The 27,183-nt window shown below is 35.8% G+C and overlaps 1 protein-coding gene across 1 annotated transcript in view; it reads right to left on the bottom strand.

The window, feature by feature from the left end:
* Positions 1-27,183, bottom strand: part of LOC101739146 (probable G-protein coupled receptor CG31760) — an 87,477-nt gene that overhangs the window by 27,290 nt on the left and 33,004 nt on the right. Inside the window, exons 2-3 of the mRNA XM_004931810.5 lie at positions 26,129-26,154; positions 8,939-9,066 (exon numbers count right to left, since the gene is read on the bottom strand). Of these exons, the coding sequence (XP_004931867.1) occupies positions 8,939-9,034 (96 nt within the window). The 5' untranslated portion in view covers positions 9,035-9,066; positions 26,129-26,154. The remainder of the gene's footprint in view (positions 1-8,938; positions 9,067-26,128; positions 26,155-27,183) is intronic.

The raw sequence follows: 27,183 nt of genomic DNA, 5'->3' as shown, positions 1-27,183 counted from the left end.
TAGAACGTCTCCCGAATGTTCACAAGACGAGTCTGAATATTCTCGAATGTTCTAAAGGTTCTATCGAGAATGTTCTCATTTTTTTTTAATAAATGTGTGATATAGGCGACTGATGAACGCAGTTCAGAGGAAAGTCAGAAAGAAGCGAAGCGAGAAGTGAATTGTGATAGTAAAATTTATTTTAGTTGTTGTAATAATTAAATTAAGTTTTAATTTTTAAAATTTTTAAATAATAATAATAATAATAATAATAATAATAATAATCGCTTTTGCGGGCTGGCTATATTTTATATATATATATAAAAAAAACTAAATTTTCCTTTAGTTATCTGTAGTATATTTTCATAATAATATCCAAGACGAAAGTGCTTTACTTCTATCGTAAATATCGTGTAATACGAAACAAACGTACAATTTACGACACCTGACCTAATTTTATTAAATCAGGTCACGTTGTGATAATTCGTAAAATAAGAGAAAAAAAATATTTCCCTGAATCTAAGGAAATTTGTTGGTGAAAATTATGTAAGTTTTTTCAAGCATTACTTGGGATTGAATACATCGGGTTTTCAGGTAGGGACTTCGATGAAACTTCTAATTATTAATTTGACGAATTATTGAAAGTCAATCGTAATAACCGACACTTTAACATTTCGAAACATTAGAATAAGTTTATTGATGATATGAATATGTAAATTTCAATGTATATTTCTGTAATTGTAAGACCACAGATGTCTCCTAACGTTCGAAATGATATTTGGATACGATCCTTAGTTTGCACAACTGGCTTTATGTGTTGTCACAAGAACCCTTTGCCATTTTATTTTGTTTACCGACGCTGTTCTTATTGCGATTGCGTCATTATTGTTTATTTTATGTTGAAAAAAATCGATAAATAACAGTAAAAAGGCAAGACTTAAACAGTAAAATCGTTTTAATTAGTCTACGATCTGCGAAAATCGAAGAAAATAGTATGAAAGAAAATTGTTTGATCACTGATTGAAATGAAGCCTTTGCTTTGTAGAGATTGAATTTTAAATTGAAATATATCTGTGTTAGTGCAACGTTGACCTAGATACCTTGGCCTAGAAAGACATATGTATATAAATCTCAGAATTACAACACGGATTTCTAATCAAAAGTATGTATTAGATTAAATTAATCTCGGAATCATAGCAAAATTATGATATACATAATTCCAAATGTTCGTTCCAAATTGTAATTAATAATATAATATCAATATATTAATGATATCAATATATTATGACGCTCTCAAATATGCCCAAAGACTGAAGTTTAATTGGGCTGGCCACGTAGCACGACTCGGGGATGGGAGATGGACATCAAAAGTAACTGCATGGGACGGTCCACAGGGCAAGCGGCGCGTCGGTAGACCGTACACGCGTTGGGAGGATGATATTAGAAAGGTTGCTGGACCACACTGGATTTATGTCGCCAGAGACAAAGCAGAGTGGAAATCTTTGGAGGAGGCCTTTACCTGAGAGGGGTCCATACATATATTATATAAACTAAATATACAAAAAAATATATGTAATTGCATGGAATAAAGGGCTTAATAAATAAATAAATAGCACACACCCATCTCTTGTGGAATCGTAAAAAGCAACTAAGGGATCACTGGAGAATTTGATAAATGTATATGTGTCTGAGTGGATCCTTGGGTAGGGTTAGTCTTACAATTCGAACCTGTGGCTGTTTTTTTATGATTGAAGGATTACTGCTGGCTGTGTGGCCTTTCCAGTTACACCAGCAGGCGGGCGAGCAAAGGTTCAGCCAGGAGGGGTGAAATTTGCTAAATGCTGCCCCAGTGCCTCCGAAGGAGACCTAACATCTCAAGAGAAGTTGCTTCGCGAATGAATCTACTGCCGTATCGGAATCGCGACCCGCTGAGAAGATCCGGCGAGAAACTCAGCGGACTGATGTATAAGTTAGGACCTGTGGCTGGCGTTGGAAGCGGACTCTATGCTTTTGAATATACTGGATCTACGATTCGGCCTGGTAGGTGTCCTTACGATCAGAAAACAAGTTTTGATAGACCAGGATAGCGTCTGTCGGGCCCATTTATTTATTTATTATACGAATATCTTCTATGTGAATACTTTCAGGATAAGATTTTGCTAATACAAACAAATAAATATTCTAAAAATGTAGTTCAGACGTGAACCCAAGAAAAAGCGATTTTCTAATATCACTACAAATTTTTTTTTACTGTGTTAAAATTTCCTTTAATTCAATTAATTATTTGTCTAAAGGATTATAGATTACATTAAGGACTGATATTATATTAAATTTTGAAAAAAAAAAGACAGTGCATATAGTTTATTATCCCTCAAGAAGCTACGCCAAAAATCGTTGCTCAACCAATTCAGATTATATTCAGATGTAGAACCAATATTAATTTTGTTTTACATTGTTTTCTAACACGGGATCTTTTATATATAAGACGTATAATGGCGTATATTTTGATGTACTCGCCCTTCCATGACGAAGGATAATTATTGACGTATCCTGTAGAGTGTAGACCATTGAAAGCAATCGACCTAAATAGGTACACGATAGGATCCTATTCCGGGAGAAGCGAACTTAGTCTCTGCTGCTCAACAAAAACATGATCGTATGTTTCATTCAGAAAAAGAAAAATGAATGGTTTTAAGTTTTAATGTACTATCCGAATATAATTATCTCACTATAAAATGTAAAGACTTTAGAGAACATACATAATTTTTGTAGTAATTAAAAGTGGTAGTATATATTAGAATTCACTAGTAAAATACTCGTAGTAACAGGTATATAATATATGAGTCGTCTATTATCAAAGGTGGCAATCTGTGCATTTGGACAAAAAAAAATTATTGATATGTCAATACAGATTGATTTGAATATAATCATCTCCTTCAAAGAATACGGTTCAAAACCTGCATTAAATAAAGGTTAATAGTTAACCTGTTACTTATCTAAAAGATGTCGTTCCGAAGAGTTTTGTGACTGCCAATGGAATACAAAGTCAATAATTCGTTTTTCTGATTTACCAATCATTGTCCAAAAGTCAGATTGCCGGCTTTGATAATAGACGACTCATATATTATATACCTGTTACTACGAGTATTTTACTAGTGAATTCTAATATATACTAATTCTAATATATTCTAATATATCTAATAATAGCATAATGAATAATATAGTCTGTCTAAACTATCGTGCTGCTATTCCTATTTTCGTCATCACTAATTTACAACAATGACAAACAAAACTTTACAAAATTACATAGGTACCTACTCTTTATAAATACATCACCGATCATAAGTCTGTAGGAGTAGCATCGTTATTTTCTTCCATTGCCTTCCTTGTTGCCTATACACGTATATTTTTGTGGCTGAATACGCTTACTACGTAATGATTTTCTTTGGTTACATTCATTGCAATTAGATACTGAGTTTACCTTTGCATCTTTTGTTTCTTGTGTGTGTGTTATTATTGCTTAGTCGGCTGAACGAGCGACCCATCTGTTCTTAAGTGGCATCGGACCACTTAAGAACAGATTGATACATCAACAACGCTAATGACGCTGTATGTGAGTGCTCAGAGGCACAAATTCTAAGTCCCAGTTGTATGTACAAACAACAATCGTGGCAGAAATAGGCGGCGTTATTGTATGTGAAACCGTAGAATATGGGTGAACTTAAACTATTACACAAGTTTGTTATTCATTAAAATTAGTTATTATGTTAAAGTATAACTAGATGATGGTTTTTTTTTTGATAACTCCATCTTGTTGTGTCTTTAAAACAGTTAGTTGCTCTCAATTAAGAAAAATAGTATTATTTTTCGCCAATAGATGTCGGGAAGAGTCATAAAGTTGATTATCGATAAAGTAGATTATTGAAAACACGAATAAAACAACATTTTCTGAAAATAAATCGTAGCTAGATCGATTTATCGCCCCCGAAATCCTCTGTATACAAAATTTTATGAAAATCGTTGGAGCCGTTTCCGAGATTCAGATTATATATATATATATATATATACAATAGAGCAATTCTTGTATATATCTTGTATGTATCTTGTATATATACAAGAATTGCTCGTTTAAAGGTATAAGATATTCTTCGGTTTTTGCGAGTCATAGACATAATCGATCCTACGACGTGGTCACGGACGACTTTAATAAAAACTTCAAAGCACTCGTACACTCGGAAATAATTAAATGTACATAGTTAGAAAAAATTTATTGGTATAAAAGATGATGAAGCAATGAAAATAATAAACAATTATTATGCTCTAAAGATATTCACACAATTTTGTTTTTGTAATTATTTATAGATATTTCATGTTTGATAGTTTGAGAAATATTGTGTTGGGCATTTACTTCATTTTAAGTACGTTAATTAGAATAGAAGTTTAATAAAACAATAACCTCCGCGTGAGAGACTATCTATAAAGCTAGATAATAAACTACAGCGGAATTCCAAAGTTGACAGGATAATTTCCTCGTTGCCTCGCCATGGAGCACAAATTCCGGTTTGAGCTGCATACAAATTACCGATAAGTCCTTGAGTACCCTTGACCTTGCGTGGGATCCGTCCATGATGGATTCCTTTTACTTCATCCATTATTACTAGAATAAATAAACATAGTTAACGAGGTCTAAGTAATATAACGCTATTCCGTTGTTAGGAATAAAATAAATTTTAATAATTTGAATTAAAAATAGTGTAAAGTCCTATTTTGATTATAATATCCTGAAAAGCACCCCACGCTTTTTTAAAATAAAATCATTTTTCTTACACTATTTTTAATTCAAATTTATTAAAATTTATTTTCTATTTTTTTAGTTGGATTTTCTATAAAAGCGTATTTTGTTAGTTTTTTAAACAGTTATTTGTGTTTCATTTTTTAATTGAATTTCAATTTTTTCAAATACCAGCTTCTTCCATTTGACTCCCTACAGAAGAGGGCCGTTCGGATTGTCGATAATCCCATTCTCACGGATCGTTTGGAACCTCTGGGTCTGCGGAGGGACTTCGGTTCCCTCTATATTTTGTACCGTATGTTCCATGGGGAGTGCTCTGAGGAATTGTTCGAGTTGATACCGGCATCTCGTTTTTACCATCGCACCGCCCGCCACCGGAGTAGAGTTCATCCATACTACCTGGAGCCACTGCGGTCATCCACAGTGCGTTTCCAGAGATCTTTTTTGCCACGTACCATCCGGCTATGGAATGAGCTCCCCTCCACGGTGTTTCCCGAGCGCTATGACATGTCCTTCTTCAAACCATGCTTGTGGAGAGTATTAAGCGGTAGGCAGCGGCTTGGCTCTGCCCCTGGCATTGCTGAAGCCCATGGGCGACGGTAACTACTCACCATCAGGTGGGCCGTATGCTCGTCTGCCTACAAGGGCAATAAAAAAAAAATTTTTTTTTCATTATTTTTTTTAATATTGAATTGTCATCGGTCCTTAATAAGTATACCAAACTTGGAGTTAATCCGACGTTTTGAAGGGGGTCAAAATCATGTTCAGAGATTTCGTTACAAACATACATACGTCTGAAGCTAATAAAAGCGTATTAATATGCCTTAATTTAAATATATTATATTATAATATATTATAATAAAACGATGATAATGATGAGAATATTTGTGGGGATGAGAAATAATAATGTTAATTTTAAATGCCCAGCGAAGCGGACGGTGGTACAGCTAGTAATTTATAAACCTACAGTGGTTTTCACGGATGTTCCGTTATAACTACTGAACCATGCATCCGATTGACTTGAAACTTGGTATCCATGTAGAAAATACATGTACTTAATGGATAGACTAATATTTATATGAGTGTTGGACTCCCTAATAATGACAATAAATAATAAGGTTAATTTTAAATGCCCAGCGAAGCGGGCGAGTACGGCTAGTAGATTATAAATATACCTACAAAGTTGAACTCCGTGTCTACGCAAATCAATTTACTCTGTTTATCGTGGAACAGATAAGAAGGAATAATAATTAGGTCAGAGCTACGATGGATAACCAGCTAAGTATAGCCCAAGACCTTAAAAGCCGGAAATATGGCGAAGAGACATCTTTCAGCATTGAAAAGCTTAAGATTGAAGTTTTTTTTTATTATTGCTATAAAGAAACTCACTACTCGCCGACATGTACTAAAAGTGTTCTATCCGTCGTGTTTCAGAGTGTAGTGATTTTCATTATTTGTTGTTTGGCTACAACAATAACTACAACATACCACAATATGTAATATTGAAACTTAAGGCAACGGAATGGAATATTCGAGTAAGGATAAATAAGGATAGATTAAATTTTCAGTACCAGCTACTCAACGCATATTTCAGCGGATTCAGCGGAGTTAGTTTAGGTGGAGGTGCAATGAAAATAAATTTTAGTAATATATTATGTAGAAAAATTTGCTAATCAACAATGGTTGTTTAAAATCGATAAACTTAGTAAACATCCTTATGCATTTGGAGTTTAGTTGTCAATTGTTTGTAACATTATACTGAGATTAGAAAATCAATGCCGTTCATCGCATTGGTAAATGGGTATTTTTGTGTGAGTGCTTTCTCTAAGTTCACTCCTAAAGAACAATGGCAATTTTTTACCTGAATGTTTTAAAAGGCGTCTTAGATTAAGACATAAACGAAACTTCATCATTTTATTTGCTCGTTTTTTATACGATGTTAGATTTACGTGGCAAAGCCACGAAAAAATGTTAATTTAATAAGCTTTTAATTCGATTTTTGTGTGCTTCCGGTTTAATACATTCGTAAAGGATGGCATTTATACTATTGGCACAAAAAAGCAATATTTTTTGATAATGAATACTATTCATAAAGTATTTATATATGAAAATAATAATATTAATTATCCTTTGTTACAATTAGTACTTAATTAAATAACTAAATATGTAATAAATAGTAATGGCAGCACTGCAGATGACAATGATTTTAACAGTATGACAACTGACATAATGCGCATGACTATGCCCGTCCATAAGGCTAGTGAGTGGAAGAGAGAGCGAAATACTCGCTTCACCGCTCCGATTTTTTATAACCCAAACTGCACGGACAAAATAATTCTACTATAGTAAATTAGCTTTGCAAGCCTTCGTTTGTCGCAAATATGTGACTAATTCGTTCAAAATGTTAAAAGTACCTATCTCTGACACACATTTACAAAGAAGAAAGAACAAACTATATAATATGTATATGTACCTAGGTAGCTCTGCAATTGCTAAGGGTGCCTACTACTATTAGAGGTGTATCCTTGGTTCATCTATGATAATGAAACTAAAAATGTTAAATAAACATATCGTTTACCTATTTTTTCAATTTGTTATAGTCCGTGCCTACAAAAATCAGAGACATCTATTTATTGATAGATAACCTCAAATTATAAAGTAAACACGTTGATATCTTTTTTTTGTGACTTTCTAATACCAAAAATATTTCTGATTAAGCTTAAGCTATGTTATTCCTATCGTTTTAGTATTTTTTTGTTTCAAGACGCCTCAAATAGATATCAGGTAAAATGTTGTATAGAAAGCTGCCATTGTTCTTTCATCAATGAATTCAGCTTACTAATATGATGAATTTGTTTTAAGTACCTCTTAAATAAGTTCAGTTGTTTCGTTTACATTTTAGCATGTACAATGTACATATATATTATGAAATTACCCGGTTTTGTGACTTTTTTTATTGAAGTCGTCGTGGCCTAAGAGATAAGACGTCCGGTGCATTCGTGTTGAGCGATGCACCTGTGTTCGACTCCCAGGCAGGTACCAATTTTTCTAATGAATTACGTACTCAACAAATGTTCACGATTGACTTCCACGATGAAAAAATAACATCGTGTAATAAAAGTGAAACCCTGAAATTATAATTTGCGTAATTACTGGTGGTAGGACCTCTTGTGAGTCCGTGCGGGTAGGTACCACCGCCCTGCCTATTTCTGCCGTGAAGCAGTAATGCCTTTCGGTCTGAAGGGTGGGGCAGCCGTTGTAACTATACTGAGATCTTAGAACTTACATCTCAAGGCGGGTGGCGTATTTACGTTGTAAATGTCCATGGGCTCCAGTAACCACTTAACACCAGGTGGGCTGTGAGCTCGTCCACCCACCTAAGCAATAAAAAAAAAAACTTTTTTATTGCTAATATTGCTAATCGAGCTCACGGCTAACCTGGTGTTCAGTGTTACCGGAGCCCATCGACATCCACAATGTAAATGCCGCCAGAGTGGTGGTACCTACCCGTGCGAACTCACAAGACGTCCTACCACCAGTAAAAAAACCATCATTTCTTAGTTCACCATTCATCCCTTATTTCCCTTACGACTACGTCACATTTAAGAATTATTCGAGATGATTCTTTCATCTCCTTTTTTTCCATCACACCGCTACTGGAGCAGAGTTCATTCATATTATTAAGAGCCGCTGCGTTCATCGATAGTTCGTTGCCAGATTTTTTTGCCATGTACATGAGGCTCTGGCATGAACTCCCCTTCTACGACATATCCTGAGCAGTATAACACATCCTTCTTCAGCGGAAGCTAGGGAGCTTTCAGCGGTAGGCAGCGACATAACTATGCTCTTAGCAATATTAGCGCCCATAAGCGACCGTAACCACTCACAATCATACATGCAGCAAGCTCGTTTTCATAAATGCGTCATCCACCTTGAGATAGAAGTTCTAAGATCTCAGTATAGTTACAACGGCTGCCCTTCAGACCGAAACGCATTACTGCTTCACGGCAGAAATAGACAGGGCGGTGGTACCTACCCGTGCGGACTCACAAGAGGTCCTACCACCAGTAAAAATCTACTACAATGTTCATAAAAAAAAGATTTTTACCATAACTCTTACAGGGAACATTGGTGTTTTTAATTTAGTACTGAAACTAGTAAACTCACCCGATAGGAGGTTGCATTTGCGGCGTTCGTGTGCGGTAGCGACAGCAACGCGAAGGGCAGCAGCAGCGCACTTGACATGCGCCGCGGCCCCCCCATTATCGCGCACCATGCGTCTGCGAAGGCGCCTTCTGGAGAGAAAACAGACTGACTGACTCGGTGGTGCGGTAGTTAGCGGCCCTGACTGTTGCGCCGAGGGTCGCGGGTTCGATTCGCGTATCGGGCAAACATTCGTGTGATGAACAGGTTTGTTTGCTCTTCGTCTGGGTGTTTATTATCTATATATATCGACGCTTGATAGGCAAACGTGACTAAGCGACAATAACTGCTTTATACATAAATGATAGGCAATAACCATATTCGATGCGCAAAAAATATATATTTCTAGGTCTATTAAAATTCAATCCTATAGCTAGATTCGTTAAAATATATTTTTTTCAGGTATTTCAACTTTAAATTAGTCTACTGTAAAGTTCACGCATTGTCGCTTAGTCACATTTGCCTTTCAAGCGTCAATATGTATATATTTAAATGTATATAAGTATGTATGTCAGTCTCTGGTACCCATAATACAGGGAATCCTAAATTGGGGCCGGATGACCGTGCGTGATTCGTTCCCAGTTATTTAATTTCTCATTTCTTTCTTATTTCTTATTTCTCTACTTATTTCTTATTTCACCACCCTGTCTATTTCTGCCATGAAGCAGTAATGCGTTTCGGTCGAAGGGTGGAGCAGCCGTTGTAACTATACTTGAAACCTTAGAACTTATATCTCAAGGTGGGTGGCGCACGTCGCAGATGTCTATGGGCTCCAGTAACCACTTAACACCAGGTGGGCTGGGAGCTCGTTCACCCATCTAAGCATAAAAAATGAATAAAAAATAATAATAATAATTTCACTTAGTCGACTTCCCTAATGTAAATCCCGTCCGCGATCGCTTTTAATCTGGGCAGGCTCTCCCCTATCACATGTAATTGGAGTAAGTGCTACCTACGTAATGAGGTGACAATTTACAAATCTTCCATTCGCCACATCGTGCCGTATGCGAGTTTAGAATGAGCTCATGTAATGGCCCGTAACCAAAGTTTTCGTTAAATATTACAACCCAGCTTTCTTAGCTTAGCCGTTGAATTACGTAAGGAATGCAGATTTCAGTGGCAGCGGCTTGGCTCTGCCCCTGGCATTGCTGAAGTCCATGGGCGACGGTAACCAATCACCATCAGGTGGGCCGTATGCCCGTCTGCCTACAAAGGCAATAAAAAAAAAAAAAAAAAAAAGATTTTCACGATGATTTAGGTGTTGAACTCATCCTATTCTATTCATTTAGGTATTACATTTAAATACAGCGTAGACCGCTATTTTGCACCAGCAATGGGATCGTATTCGCCGCTAACCCTGCTCACGAAGCAATCGACAAGAAGAAATGTCGAACCCTAGACTTGTCCTGAAGGACGGTACTGTTGTATTGTTGAACGCTACTAGGTTTTATACTAGCAACAATCAAAGTATAGAATAAATATGGAAGACTCATAGAAGTCTCATACTTAACTGGTTGCTGAAATACCGTTTCAAATAGTTACATTGTTAGGATTATTTGATCAAAACTGTTTAAAGGAAAGATTATTTTCTATTCGGCACATTTACCAATGTTTACAGCATCATTAATACTTAAAAGAAGTCGTGTTTCTTTTAACTGAATCTTCTGGGATGCAATTTATTAACTAACTATATATGTATTATATTATTAGTGGCAATTTGAAAAAAACTTACTATTATTATTTTTATTAATAATGTATAATATCATAAATTTTGATAATCGGCGGTTATATATATCACTAGAATTGGGAATCGCGAACCCTGCTTAGATGAATTTAGTATATGAAAGTCTAACTTATCATTACGGCAACCGGATGCTCGCCTCAAGATAATACTGAATAGTAATCAAAGAAAGTAAACAATATGGGAGAGGAAACACGGTAAATAAAGAAAATGGCAATGCCCTGCGGCGAAGAGGTTACAGGTTTCCAGGTCACGCTGTAGAAGCGGACCGCTCACTATTATAGGCACTCACAGCTTTCCTTCCTGAACTTTTACGGAAGCTGTCGTTTGAGTTTGATGTTATAAAATTACGATAGCCATTAGAATTTTATAAATTCTCTATATTATCTGGATTCCACGGAAAGTATATTATGAACAATTATTAGTTTTAAACAATTTATTTCATACTGGTGAGATCGGAATTCGACCACAACCATTTTCGCTATGATTTTGTTGTTGACTTTTTCTTGTAATAGGTTGGAGAATTTTTACATAGAGTTTTTATTATTTGAAACACTAAAGTTTGCTAAAAAGAGATTGTCTTCAAATACAAAAGATAAAAAGGCACTGAGCTGCCTATTTAAACATATATTCATTTTATATGTGGATTTGTTCTTTCAATATCCGATAACAAATATTAAATTATAGTAAAATAACTAATATGCGCGACGTCTACTTATGTTTTAGATGTTTTGGCGGAATTATGTATTTAATTACACCGAATTTGAAAATGAATTGGTTAGAAAATTTGACCAGATTTTCTGCCTCGCTCCGTTGGAATAAGAAATATTTTTTTTGCATTTCAACTAGTGCGACCTTATTCAGTAACAGAGCGGTATCGGCTCAGGGGATCATATGAGTAGGGTTAGGCAACAGGCATGTTAGGTTTTCATCTGACAGGCAATTTATTGAAAGAATAATGTAATTCAAAAATCAAATTTATGTCGAGTGTCATGCAAGCGTATAAGGGTGGTTATAAATATTCGCATCACTTTAAGTGGGTATTAATATCTAGAAACTAAATAATTATATTATTATTATGTATACATGTAAAATCAGTTCATTCCTTATTTCACGAGAATACAAAAAACGTAATAATATGGTAAGGTGAAAAAGTATTTTAAATGAAAAGCTAATTGTCGTCTTTTTCGATTTCAAAAAGAAAGAGATTCTCAATTTGTAGTTTTTTATGTGTGTTATCTTAGAACTTTTTTTCGTTGAACCGCTTCTTTTACCCGACAACCGGTGCTTCTCATTCGGTCCCATTTAAATTTATCAAGATTCATTATTGACTTCGACTACATTGAAGATAGTTTTCATTCATTCGACTTTACCAAAGTCAATTTTCATTTTTGTTAAAAGTCGACAAAGTTTGGTACTACGGTTTGATTTTCAAACTGTACGACTTGGGCGTACCGGATAGTCTCGTGCTCAATCTACGAGACTTCTTACCGAACCGTTCGTTTCAGTACTGAGTTGAGAAAGATCGCTTTACTTTATTCTAGTCCTAGTCTAGTCTTCTTTGACGATGATACGCCTGTTTGTTAATCGAGTAGAAACAATACCAACAAATCTATATATATAAAAATGAATTGCTGTTCGTTAGTCTCGCTAAAACTCGAGAACGGCTGGACCGATTTGGCTAATTTTGGTCTTGAATTATTTGTGGAAGTCCAGAGAAGGTTTAAAAGGTAAAAAAAAACAATTTTGTTTTTCCTTTGATATGTCCCCCGTCAGACGGATTCCTTTTGTTTGTTTTAAGTTTATTTTATACAGACGTTTAGGTCTTTTATTTATCGATTGAGGTATCACGAAGTCTGCCGGGTCAGCTAGTCACGAATAAATTCCCGACCGCAGCCATAACCCTTGGATAATGGCTCCGGAAATGGCGCATCGATGCTAACCCTCCATGAAAGGCCTCCAGGCCACCAATAATCCTTGGGCTGGTGTGTGTTGATATACCTACTAGTGGAGATAAAACCTAAGGAGGTTGACGCCAAGCTGGTGCCAGGTCGTAAAACTCATTCCAATTCCCTATACAGGATCATAAGAGAACATGTTGCGCCGACCATGAGAGCAAGGAAAAGCGGTTGCAAATTTTCGAAAATGGATCTTCTGACTTGAGCTTATAGTTAAAGCCGATTATAAGAGACTGGAGAGATCTTTACAGCTTTAACAACAACAGAAAGCATAACGTTAAGTGCGATTTGATTAAAGAAATTGTCTCATAAATAAATATAAAACACTGTTTATCTATCATCTGAGATTTTCTTATAGTGATAATGAAGCCATAAGTCAAAGAAACTGCCGGATTTGAAGATACTGTTAGTTCTTTCTAAGGGCAAAGAAACGCAAATAAAAGTACAGTTAAAACTGCTTTTACGGTTTAACCTCGAGTTAACGCTAAAAGTGCTCTTAATTGCATCTACGACCCGTCGTCAATGCATGTAATGTACCTAAAATTCCAGGAGAGACATGTAACTATACTTGAGACCTTAGAACTTATATCTCAAGGTGGGTGGCGCATTTGCGTTGTGGATGTCTATGGGCTACAGTAACCACTTAACACCAGGTGGGCTGTGAGCTCGTCCACCCAACTAAGCAATAAAAAAAAAAAAAGCCTTATTTTATGCCGACAAAGTCGTATATGTGCGTAGGACCCATAATCTAATCATTGCGAATAATAATATAATTTCAACTTCAAAGCAACTTTGTGAATTTCTATACGAGAAGAACTCGTTAAATAAATCTGTAAACTCTCTCAACTCCCGCGCTTTATCGAATGTCGGATCGCATTAAGTTTGTGGCGTGCAACGACGGATGTATCTAGAACGGCACTTTATTCAACTTTGTTGGAAGACTGCCCGAAACTAGACAAAGCAAAGTATAACTGTGCAAGGCCTGCGAGATTTTAAAAGATTCGCTTATTCGATAAAAATTTTCAATTTCTAATCATATTGTTTAAATGTCTTGTAAGTAGTCGTGGCCTAAAGGATAAAACGTCCGGTGCATTCGTGTTGAGCGATGCACCGGTGTTCGAATCTCAGGCGGGTACCAATTTTTCTAATCAAATACGTACTTAACAATTGTTCACGATTGACTTCCACGGTGAAGGAATAACATCGTGTAATAAAAATGAAATCTGCAAAATTATAATTTGCGTAATTAGTGGTGGTAGGATCTCTTGTGAGTCCGCATGGGTAGGTACCACCACCCTGCCTATTTCTGCCGTGAAGCAGTAATGCGTTTCGGTTTGAAGGGTGGGGCAGCCGTTGTAACTATACTTGAGACCTTAGAACTTATATCTCATGGTGGATGGCGCATTTACTTTGTAGATGTCTATGGGATCCAGTAATCACTTAACACCAGGCTGGCTGTGAGCACGTCCACCCATCTAACCAATAAAAAAAAGGCTCAAGCTTGCCCTGAGGGTCAAAAAAATATGGAAGCGCTAGTTAAAAAAAAAGATTAATTTACTGTTACAAGAGAAGGATGACGAAGAGAAATTACTAAAAAAGTCAAACTTAAAATAAAAATTAGTCTGGCTTAAAAGTGTCAAAGCCTTGCGTTGCGAACTGAACGCCATAAATATTTACTTATTTGCGAATCTCGTTGATTCGACTTCGATACGGTATGTATTTAGTTCGAATCTTTGAAAATGTTTTTTTTTTATATTATAGATTTACTTTTTGCTTCTAAAATGATCGCACTGTAATTGAAAGCTTCAGTTATATCAAATACTAATCACACAAAAAAAAACCATTGAATTTTATAGTTTTAAATCTATAAGGATTAGTCATCGCATATTTCATTTTAATTTAGAATGAATATTGAATTAAAAAGGATGTATGTGTCGTGGGACACCGGATAGGAACGAAGTTCCTTATTATAAAACTATTAATTTTAAGTTCTATTCGAGGTATAAAGAAAATATTTATTCGGGTATACATTTTTTATTATATATTTTTTTTGATAAAAAAAAAAAAAAAATACTTTACAAAGTTATCAACTTTATTTTATTCACGATTTATAAAAAAAAATTTAATAATAATATACAAAGAAACAGCTATTTATATGAATAATAATAATAACCGTCATCACGTTGACTATACATTAAACACTGTATAGCCATCATACTAAGACTATATATAAATAATAAAAATCTTACGTTACGGACGTTTTTTCCGGTTAGAGTACCCCCTCCGCATCGTCCGATAAGGAACTTCGTTCCAAAAATATTATATTTGATTGCCATTAACTAACTGCCTTGGTGCAGCGACCCAAATTGAATCATGGCCTCCGATACTAAGAAACCTTTCTTTGCGATTCTGCGCCACTGGCTTGGAGTTTCTGCAGGTCTTCCTCTACCTGGATTTTTCAATGGTACTTAGGTGCCCGACCAGCCGCCACCATTTAGTTGTCTTAAGTATACCAGTTTTACCGTACGATCCTGTCCTATCCCATCCCTTCGTACGTCCCATCCTTTCCGCGAATCAGCGAAGACGGTTTGCTTTGATTTGCCATTAGTAAAACTCAATTTATCGAATAGCTTATAGAACTGATTAATGACATATTTGTTTTCGTTGAGCTTTATTTAGCATAATAAGTCCATACCAAAACGTCAACAGAATCAATGCTCTTCTCCAAGTCACAATTGAGAGTAATTTTGAAGGCCAATTTTTATCGTATCTTTTTGTTTAAATAAGAGTGCGCGACATCTCAGTAATTTCATGCCTGACACGTCCTTGTTTTCAATATAATTGCCATAATTGCTTAAGTCAGAATTGAACGAAATGCCTTCTTGAAATGAGGAGGAAAAATTAAAACGACTATTTCTGTCGCTGTTTGTTGAAAATTCTAAATGCAGAGATAATAAAAACGAAAATGATGTCTAATTATAAAAAAAACTAAAGCTTTTTTTCATTTACTTACTATACATATCTGTATTAATAATAAAAGTAGCTCATGAAAACGCAAAAATTGAGAGTTGTATTAATTAAACAAATAAAGGATTTTTTATCTTAACGTTATCTTATTTTATATATTCCTTTATCAGTCTGTTTAGTTTCATTCTCAATAAATAAATTTATTACCTTTTTCAATGTAACGAAACCTTGCTTGCGGTAAGGTTTATAGAGCCTTTACGGTGCTATTGACAGGCATCTAACTATAATGACGCAGTTTATATCGACCATGAAGTCGTAAAAATGAATTTTCCACGATTCCTTTCACCGATACACTTAGGAAATTTATCTGTCTCAACCGCTGTTCGAAGGATTACTGACTATTTACTATACTACAAGTTATGGACTGGTTTTCCGGGGTCACCTTTTATAATACACTCTTAAGTTTGATATTTCGGGTAAGATTTTTTGTGTTAGCCTCGTGTGTATTTACGGCATACATAGAAGCTAGATTGGCACTGTTCAATGCAGAAATGTATTTATTTAAGATAACGAGATTTAGAACTACAAATAGTATTTTCTTTGATGACTCCTATTACTTACTGTATTTAGGGTAAAGCGTCATTTAATTTGGAACGAGCGCCCTTCGTTCAACCCTGGAAGTTTTGGTAAATAAGGGCGTTTCCTATATTTTCAATGTATTCATTAATTTATACACTTACAAGCGCGTCTTGTTTCGATGAAAATTAAAAGTATACCTACCTTTTGAGGGTTCAAAAATTACAATTTTTTTTTGTTAACAACAATATCATTCTATTGTTGTCAACAACAATGTAATCTTATTGTTGTCAATAAAATCATGGTCATAATAATAAGAAGTAAGATTCGGAATATCTATGAAACAAATTTGATCTGTTATTCTATACATTAGATAGTTAGTAAGAGTTTATTATTTTCGAAATTTCTTAGATTTCAGTCTATGTGAGATAAATATCAGTGGATCCAACCTGATTTTAAGGTTCGTCATCAAAACGTGCCTATCTTAATAGGTGGTATATGAGGCAGATAGAGTATGTGGGATAGTAAAGAAAACATAGTTCCAAAACGTCATAAAGTAATTGCTAATTAAATGAAATGGAAATGTGGTGAGAAGATGATAAATGATGTTAAACTGTCATTGGAGTGCATAGACAATGAGGTATCATGTGCATGTTTACCGCAATCCATCCTAAGACGTAAGATGTGAAGTATAAATTACATTGTTAAAATAGTTGTCTGAACTTTTCCAATATTTAAACTTTTTTTACTTCAAACGAACGATTGCATCGCTTTATAAGCTGTCTGCATGCCCGTCTAGCCGGCATGACGATACTATCTCTCCGGTCACCGTCCTCGTCGAACCCGTCGCTTGCGACTAAGGGCCCGACGAGCGAACTAACCCATAGACGCAGCCCACTGAGTTTCTCGCCGGATCTCAGTGAGTCGCGTTTCCGATCCGGTGGTAGATTCTGCGAAGCACTGCTCTTGCTAGGGTCAGTGTTAGCAACTCTCCGGTTGAGCCCCGCGAGCTCACCTACAAACGTTAGGGTGAAGCTGAAATAGCCTCTCAAGGCTATCAGCATAGGTAGGGAAAAAAAAAAGATACTATCTCAGAGAAGGAAATCACTAACCCCACTACTTAGGATATCGTCTTGGCTTCGTAACAAAATTAAAGGAATAAGAAGTTGAAGAAAGAATGTAGTGTTAGTAACATCAAATGTTACAGAATTTTGATACAGTCCATTTTAAATTTTATCTGTCTCTCTTCACCTTTTGACCTAATGTTGCTTACCTGAGATCTATATCTCATTCAGATCTAAGTTTTATTCCTTGAAATTCATAACTCCATTAACTTAATTTCAGTTGGGTTAAGTTTGTTTGTTCTGTTTTTAAGTTTAATAATTAATTGTCCTCTACGTCGGATAACTTTATATTATTAAGTTTCCTTTAAGTTAACTCTCTTGTTACTTAGTTCAAGTTCATTTGTTTTTAATGGTATATCGTCTCGGAATCATAGCGTGTTAAATTTTCTACTTAGAAGTGTTGGTATGATTGCCTCGTTTATTATTTCTGTGTTTGATTCTCAGTCGAGTTATATATTTCCTCTTTTTTTAAATCCCAACATATTTAAACTAGCTCATAACATCAAAACGGGAATTCCGCAATCCACATTGTACGTAAGAACATAAGTAATAACGGTTGTCCCACCCTTCAGACTGAAACGCGTGACTAGTCCGAGTCAGTAACAGTATATTTGACAATGTGGATGATAACACGTCTACCACCAGTCAATTTCAGTTGGGTGAGCGCAGTCCGCTAATAAATTCCTCAGAGAACGCTGCTGCTCATTGGATGAAATCACCTTTTATGACAAGAACGGGTAGTGGTGAGTGAGTCAAACCGGGTGTGTTGCTAACACTGGCCCTAGCAAAAGAAATGCTTCGCAGAATCAACCACCGGATCGGAAATGCGACCCACTGAGAAGATCCAGCGAGAAACTCAGTGGGCTGTGTCTGTGGGTTAATTTGACAAGCGGTGGGTTCGACGAGAACGGTGACCGGTGAACTATTCCGAGGCTGACGCCGTACATACGGAAATTCATGAAAAATGATAACTTTTTTCCAAGTATTATCGGCGCAGGAGCTCCCGGCAAAAACCAAAGTCAGTATACAAGACAACTTGAATCTCTACCTTTGTAGAACGGCAAAATGTAAGTCCTGGTTGCGCTGTACGGCAGTACTATTCCTCAAAAGTCGTATAATTGCTTTGTGTGACAGCATTAAACGGTTACTTGTACTTTATCTAATTTAATATAATATGGTTTCTAATTTGTCATTGTGCTCAGATCGCTCGTAGTCGTCGCAAGTAAGTGTTGTTCGCAGATATCATACGCCTCGTGGCATTTCTCCTGTTTGATCTGAAATTTCTGTAGGGCCGGAATCTATACTAATAGTATAAAGTTGAACAGTTTGTTTGTTTGAACGCTCCAATCTCAGGAACTACTGGTCCGATTTTAAAAATTCTTTCAGTGTTAGATAGCCCTTTTATAGAGGATATATAACATCACGCTAAGACTAATGCTAGCGGAGCACCAATAAAAATGTTTCAAAATCGGGGTTTTTTTCGCTTTTGAGAGCTTCCACTGCGTGCGCTGCGGAAACGGTTCAAGTTTCGCGAAAATAATGTATGAGAGAATTGTTCCCCATTAAAAGATCTAAAAATAAGTCCGCGACAGCATATGTTTTTTATGCTAACCAAATTTGTTCTAAAATAAAGCATTATTTGTGAAGGTGTTTTTATAAAAATGATATTCTACGTAAATGAAGAGACGTGTAAAATTTAGCGTTATGCCCAAACTAACTATTCCACGCGGACGAAGTCGCGGACAAAAGCTAGTTCAAAATACAATCTTTGTTACTATATTTGGGTTATGTCTTCGCAACCCATAAATGTTTTTCTACGAATTTTCAATGCGTAGGTAACAGTAATTTTTCGGCTAAGATTTTTTTTGGCTTTTACTAATCATCATTTCAAAAGTGACAAAGGTTTGTTGGAATGAAAACCTTTGGTTGATTGAGGGATTCCAAGCGTTCACATAACAAAATCAAAGCAAGAGATTTTTAAATATAACTAACTACTACTAGTTACTACTACTACTACTAGTTACACCGTGATTGTAAGTTAGTACTAGTACTAGTACTAACTTACAATCACATCACTATCACTAATAACTAGTACTAACTTACAATCACTTACAATCACGGTGCCTAATGAGTTGGATATTCAACTAATAACTACGATTTCTGAGTAAGTTGACACGGAGAGGTGATTAAGTAACAACACACTTAGAATAATCCAACTTTAGTTGACACGTAACTGAGACTGAAACTATGTTCTGAAACACTAAGCTTGATGTTGCGTTGTTTAGCGTAACACAAGGTGGGCTGTTCATTCATTCACTCAATCATAAGTTTAAGCAATTAAAGACCGTTGAAATATCGACAACGTAGCCGCGAAGTTAATACTATGTCATTATTATATCTCCCGTGAAGCGGTCTCGGCTTGAAGGGTAGAGCATCCGTTCTTACAACACAATTGAGACGACAGCCTCATCTCATAAAGTAGATGACGGAATTGAGATTGTACTATCGCTGGTTAAACACATAATATCAGACAATTTCGCTCGTCGACTAATATAGTGAAATAAAAAAAAAACAGGAGATTTAATAAGACTTACGCTATCATACTAACGGTCCGTGAAAAGGCAACAAAAAAAATGCTATCCTATCTTAACGCACCTTTAATGTATTTTTATTTATTTTTTTATTGCTTAGATGGCTGGACGAGCTCACAGTCCACCTGGTGTTAAGTGGTTACTGAAGCCCATAGACATCTACAACGTAAATGCGCCACACACCTTGAGATATAGTTCTAAGGTCTCAGTATAGTCACAACGGCTGCCCCACCCTTCAAACCGAAACGCATTACTGCTTCACGGCAGAAATAGGCGGGACGGTGGTACCTACCCGTGCGGAGTCACAAGAGGTCCTACCACCAGTAATTACCAAAAAATATCTTTGGCTACTCCGTGAGTCAGAATTTAATGCCTTAACATCTTCAGTGGTTGCTGTACGTTTTATCTATCTGCTTCATTTCAATGGAGCTTCTGGGCGCATTAAATATTTTTAATCAGAATATTAACGAAATACGAACGGGTTATCATAAATCGGTTCCACGAAGCAGTCCGGTGCAATAAACAGCATTATGTTAGAGTTTTTTGCTGCCGATACAAAACACGAACGTTAAATGTCACCATTTTAAATCGAATATTGGCGAACTATTTTTCAAAAATATTTCGCTGTATTAACATCCAATCAGAGCTACCTTTCAGGCTAACCCTGAATTGTTATCATTTAGTGATAGTAAAAATCATTAGACCTTTAAACCAATGACAATAAACCAGTAAAAACTGGATTGGGCTCGGTATGGCTTTCACTAAATTATATAGATTACTAGCTGACCCGGCAAACCTTGTTTTGCCATATATAAAATTTCTAGGGAATTTCTAGCGTAGAAAAAAAAAAAAAATATTGTAAGTGTGTAAGGATATGGTAAATGAGTGAAAGAGGCATGTAGCGCTATGAACGATGAGGGAATATAAAAATAACATAACCTAATTCAACCCCATAATACATCATTATGACAAAAAAAATAATGTCCAAAAATAATATATTAATGTTAGGGGTGGACCATCCTTATCACTTAGGGGTATGAAAAATAGACCTACTAAACCTGTATATAAAATTTCATAAAAATCGGTCAAACCGTTTCAGAGGAGTATGGTAACTAACATTATGACACGAGCGTGTTATATATAAGATTATTATGAGTTACAGAATGCTTATTGAAATTAAAATAAAGGGCTAATCTGTATTAATAATAAAGTAAATCTTTGGTGTTCCTATGTAGAGTCGAGGTTTTCGAGGAGGTTACATATTGTATTTTATTTTTTTGCTTAAAACCGATAATTAAACTCGGGGATATGTTTATTTATTATTCATCACCATTTATGATTTATTGCTTATTTATCTTAATCTGTGCTAATTTATTATAATTAGCGTTTCAAGATTTAAAAAAAGTACAACCCTAAAATGCTTTCACAACTAGTTATCACAGACTGTACAATTTTATTCAAATAAAAAATAAACTTTTATTACGCTAAAATGTATTTGGAGTTTAGATGGAAGGTGGAAAATAAAAAATATTCACTAAAATATCGAAACTCTACGTAGACCTGTAGTCTAGTTTTAGTTATTCCTCATGAAAGCTAGTTCCGGGAGTGGTATAACTCAATTTCCTCCGCACATTTCCACTATCCAGCGAAGCAGATAACGTTGTTAACAAGAACACTGGATGACTTCCATGAATATCGTTATTTTGTTTTAACAAATTGCCTTTCTGAATAAGAAGACTAATTGTATAAAATGTTATGGAACATTTCCAGTTTGACTTGTGATACTTCATGCTTTGGTGAAATACTTATTTTATAAAAACTATGATTATTCGAATCGAGAATAGTTCCCAATTTCGGCTACTTCTATTTGACTTTATAGATATAGAAGAACCGATGGGATTACCAAAAATTCTAATGTCACAGTTAATTTGTGATTTTTGGGTGTTCTATATTCCCTTCTTCTTCTTCTTAGTCGCATACTTCATTGCTGAAGGTCGAGTCCCTGAAAGCCCTTCGTGGCTCTTTGTACCATCAGCCTCCATTTCCTTCGGTTTTCGGCTTCTCTCAGGGCGGTCGCAACAGAGGGTCTAGTGAGCGCAGTTACCTGGTCTGACCAACGGTTTCCATAAAATTGCTCAATTAATTCGAGACAATCCCGTCATTTCCTTTTCGAAGTCATGGCTAAAAGATAATACGCCCGGTGTACCCGTGACAAGCGATCTGACAATGTCGGTCTTAGAACCCAGCAGGTAGGTAGCAATTTTTCTAAAGAAATACGGAAAGACTACGATGGTGCTAGAATCACATAGTTTAATAACGAAAGAAACCCATAAAATTTCTAATTTGGTAAAAATGGTACGATGATACTGTTATAGGTGTTAATGTTTGAGACAGCCGTTATATACCTACAATTGGGACTTTGACCCAATGCATTGAAGTGAAAGGTGGCATCAACTTCATGAGGTCAATCGGTTCTGGTTACTACTTAAAACCTGGTGGGCCGTGAGCTTGTTTACCTATGCAATAAGTATATTATGACGCAACAGCTACGATAGGTAGCGGTTTGGCTCCACGGAAACTACTCATCATCAGGACGGTATGTTCGTTTTCCTACTGGGACAATAAAAAAACCTTCATAACAGCACCACTACCTAGCATCAAACTCTACAGTCAGCTCTGTTGTTTCTGAAGCGCTCGGCAGTAACAGGCAGTATGGCAGTTCGGATTCGAATGGGCTCTTAATATGCCCTATCATCTGTAAATCAAAGGCTAGACATCTTGTAACGATATAATTAAAAACTACCTTTAAATTATTAGATCGTAAGGTTTCTTCATTACATAGTGGATTAAAATTAATGGATTCACTTACTTTAATAGATCGCTTTCTTACGTAATGGAAAAACGGGCCTCAAATATAAAAAGACTAGCTTTTGTCCGCGACTTCGTCCGCGCGGAATAGTTCAAAAATATTACTTAATTTTATAACAAATTTGGTTAACATAAAAAACGTTATAGTGAGCCAACCTTAACATATAAACATATGCTGTCGCGGACTTTTTTTAGATCTTTTAAACAATTCTGTCATACATTATTTTAGCGAAACTTTAACCGTTTCTGCAGCACACGCAGCGGAAGCTCTCAAAAGGGAAAAAAACCCCGATTTTGAAACACCCTTTATTGGTGCTCCGCTTGTATTCGTCTTAGCGTGATGTTATATAGCCTATAGTCTTCCTCGATAAATGGGCTATTTAACACTGAAAGTGTTCAAATCGGACCAGTAGTTTCTGAGATCAGCGCGTTCAAACAAATAAACTCTTCAGCTTTATAATATTAGTATAGATTGTCAACGAAGGTAACTTTAACGAACCACAGTTTGTCTATCTAAATATCTTTATATAGTTTTACTTTAGAGATATAACAATTGCTATGTATGTTAGCGAGGACGGAGACGAGCGGAAGTCGCCAGGGTCATGGCTCCTCTGACCTTAGAGCGAAGCTATTATTTTATAGCCTACTATCTTTGACCTGAACAAGCTGATGAGTATAAGCCTCCTTGACCGATTTTAAATCGTAATTTTCGATAAATTGGGAATTACATCACAAGATTCTCAGAGTTGCTAGTGTATGTAACTGGATTAGAGTGTAAATCTAGCGTTTAAAACTATTCAAACTAAATTCGTTTTTCAATAAAAATCTTTCAGTCTTATCAATAAAAGCTTCAACTCTTAGAGGGTCAAAAGGAACCAATCCCGACCAATCCAATAAGGCGATCTCGAAATATAATTTCTACAATACAGCTACTTATTTTGATTGTGAAATTTGTTTCCGATGTATTCTTTTTATTGACAGGTAGCGTGCCAATGGCAAAGTGCCATAGAGCTACCAATTAATAAACGATTTGCCTTAATAATTTTTAACAGAGGTATAGTTTGAAGAGTGCGATCTGTTTTGGCCTATTCCAGGGCCTAAAGTTAATGGTTCGTAAACCGTAAAATAAGCATTCACATCGTACTGTCGTTTTACTGGTTTTGAAACGCGAACCCTTCAATTTGCGGTCTGACCCACGCACATAACAACCTCATTACTCTGCATTTGCAGGAACATGTTCGGATGTCAACCGTTACAAAATTCCATAAGACATAATCTCGTTATGCAAATAGGATCTGGGAATATTCGAATGGTTGATAATGCGGATGTTGTCAGATCTCACTCGAATTCATTTTATCAGAAATGTCAACCTCTTTTGTTTTGAGATTTTACTCAGTAACGTCCAATCGATTTTTTCTTCGGTATGTTATTTTAAATCTCACTTGGGATTTTGACATTTAACGTCCTAGTGTAACTTGCATTTGAATTTGAATTTATAGTGACAACGTTTCTTTTTATTTTAATGTAAGATAAGAAAATTAGATCACGAAAACCCCGAAAATGATAATTCGCTAGAATAGAATCGATTATTAGAAGATAATCGATTATTAAATGTTAAAGAATCGGTTTGCATTAATTGAGGTTAAGTAGTGACCCCTGCTTTTCTCTGTGATGCTTGTGTGCGTCGCAAACATAGAGTATACACAAGTGGTGCAAAAGTCTTGCCGTGAGGCGGGGTGCGTTCATAGAGCCATTACTCAAAGCCACTCATTATTTTTCATGTTCAAGTCATGAGCGCTCCGCACCCACTATTTGCTTCTAATGGTTAGTGCAGTTACTGAATCGGTACTTACTGTATCCAGTTATCCATGGCAACGAACACAGGGAAGTATTCAAAATCAAGAACAAGTGAGAATAAAACACATTTATTTGATGAAGTTGATATGGATTTAGCAAATGCCGTAAACAACTAAACGATGCCTTTTTACATTCATAATAGCTGGGTATAAGATACCTACTGCCGATGCCTTAACGATGCCTTTTTACATTCATAATAGCTGGGTATAAGATACCTGCTGACGATGCCTTAACGATGCGTTTTTACATTCATAATAGCTGGGTATAAGATATCTACTTTCATTAAGGGTGTTTAACAGTCGACTTTTAAGCAATTGCGATTGATAAGCATTCATTTCCATATTTCTATCTCGTCGTTGACTTTGATTTTGTGTGCTTGCAAAACAATGACAAAATAATATGAAGTCACTATCAATCTCAATGGATATTGCATATCCTACGCACACGCGGATCCGACCCCTTTTTTTGTTCGGAAAGCTGTTATGAACTTCGGAACCAACGAAAATGGGAGCAAAGGTTCGCTTTCACATTCCCATACTTCGTTATAACTAGAGTTGTGTTTGAGATCGTGAATACATCAAAGGGCTATAAGAACAGTCGGTAGGTTGGTTATATCTCTGCCTTTCATGAATATAAATTAAATTTTATATAATTCACGCATTTATTCATTAGGATTTGGGTAGGCAGAGAACTGTTTTTACTTCGACAGATCATAATAATGTTCAAATGTTTATAGTACTTTCTGTGATTCGCGTTCTCTAAAATTTTTATAGATTCAATTAACTGTTATGAATTTCAAACCAAAGACGTCGGAGAAAAACTTTTAGATCTAATGTTGTTTTCGTTTCTGAACCATAATTCACAAAGTGTGATTTTTTTTATTTACGTAAAGATAACTGTATGCAATAGGGTGCAATTTAAAAAAAAAACGTCGAAATCCTGTATGACTCTTTAATTTTGCGTCTATTAATTTTATATCACATAATAAACGCAATATTAAACTGCTGACATCCTCAATCATTAAGAAATTTGTGAGCCGTACTCATCGAACTTGACAAGAGTGCAACCATGTATAAGTAATCCGTTTACGGATACCCGGCCGAGAGGGGTAACAGACCGGGTTATGTCGGACTCCGGCGCCTCCAGAGAAGAAGAGGGAGAAGAGGAAGACCAAAGTCCTCCTCTTCTTCCAATTCCTACCGGGAGACTACGCCTTGAGAAAGGCGCGATGTATAAGTAATCCATACATCACCCCGCTGAGTTTCTCACCGGATCTTCTTAGCGGGTCGCGATTTCGATCCGGCAGTAGATGCATTCGCGAAGGCGAGGCGCTCGGGCAGCTGTAAGCAAATCCCACCATTCCAGGCCTTTGCTCGCCCACCTGTGCTGGTGAAATTGGAAAGGCCTCAAGGCCACCAGTACACCCCTTCTTTAATAAGAAAAAAAGAAATTACTAAACCATTTTAACTCACCTGATTAATTCAAATCATGCTTAGACCTGAAACAAAGACGTGCTTAATTAATAAGAGCTCGTTGTCTGCATATCTTAGCAATAAAATATACGAGTTGAAAAGGAAAATTCTTTCTACTGTAGTTAGATAAAAAATATAGATATAATTTTTTTCATTTTCGGATTTTGTTTCATTTTTCTGTCGATACTAAGAATTAAACTTTACACTCTGCAGATCGTAATACTGTCAATTAGAATGTATCTGTTCATCACTAAATTTTAATGTACATACTTCTAAAAATTATAAGTTTATTTAGTAAACTTAAGTCGGTAGTAAGAATTTAGTACACTCTCCAATTTATTTTATTTGCATTTGTAACTTTAAGCTACGTCGTAATATTTAAAAGGGAAAGCTTGTCGAATAAATGTCATCTAAACTTCGTTACCAAAGTTTTATTATTGCAAACAAAGTACCAAGTAGAAATGAAAACATAAAATAATTTTAAAAAATAATTTTTTTTTTTTTATATGAACTGTCGAAATTCTGCACACTGTCTAACAATAAGTTCAATAGTTATTGAAATAGAATGAAAAGGAAGAACGCTACATGTAAATCGTCTGAAACGATACACAAATTGAGAGAGCCTCCCTCTTCAAAGAGAGACAAAGGGAGATTCAATTGTACCACATTAAATAGTTGAAGAATATATTGAAACGGTAAATAGACCACAAACAGATGGCCAATGTTTCAGAGTAAGCTTATTTAATGTACTTAGTCTTTTTTAAATTATACCTTTCTAAAGTTGATTTCCATTTGCATACAATGAAAACCGGGTGCAAGTCACACAAAATAGTCATTCGTCCCGAAATTATGAGTCCCCGTGTAATGGGAACCAGATACATACCACATTTACATAGTTAATTATATACTTTTAAATACATACACAACTTTTTTTTATTGCATATATAGGTGGTTGTAGGACCACTTGTGAGTCCGCGCGGATACGTACCACCGCCCTGCCTATTTCTGCCGTGAAGTAGTAATGCGTTTCGGTTTGAAGGGTGGGGCAGCCGTTG

The sequence above is a fragment of the Bombyx mori genome, chromosome 3 (assembly GCF_030269925.1).
Source record: "Bombyx mori chromosome 3, ASM3026992v2".
In the NCBI taxonomy this organism is placed as follows: domain Eukaryota; kingdom Metazoa; phylum Arthropoda; class Insecta; order Lepidoptera; family Bombycidae; genus Bombyx; species Bombyx mori.
This window is presented reverse-complemented; position numbering and strand designations above follow the sequence as displayed.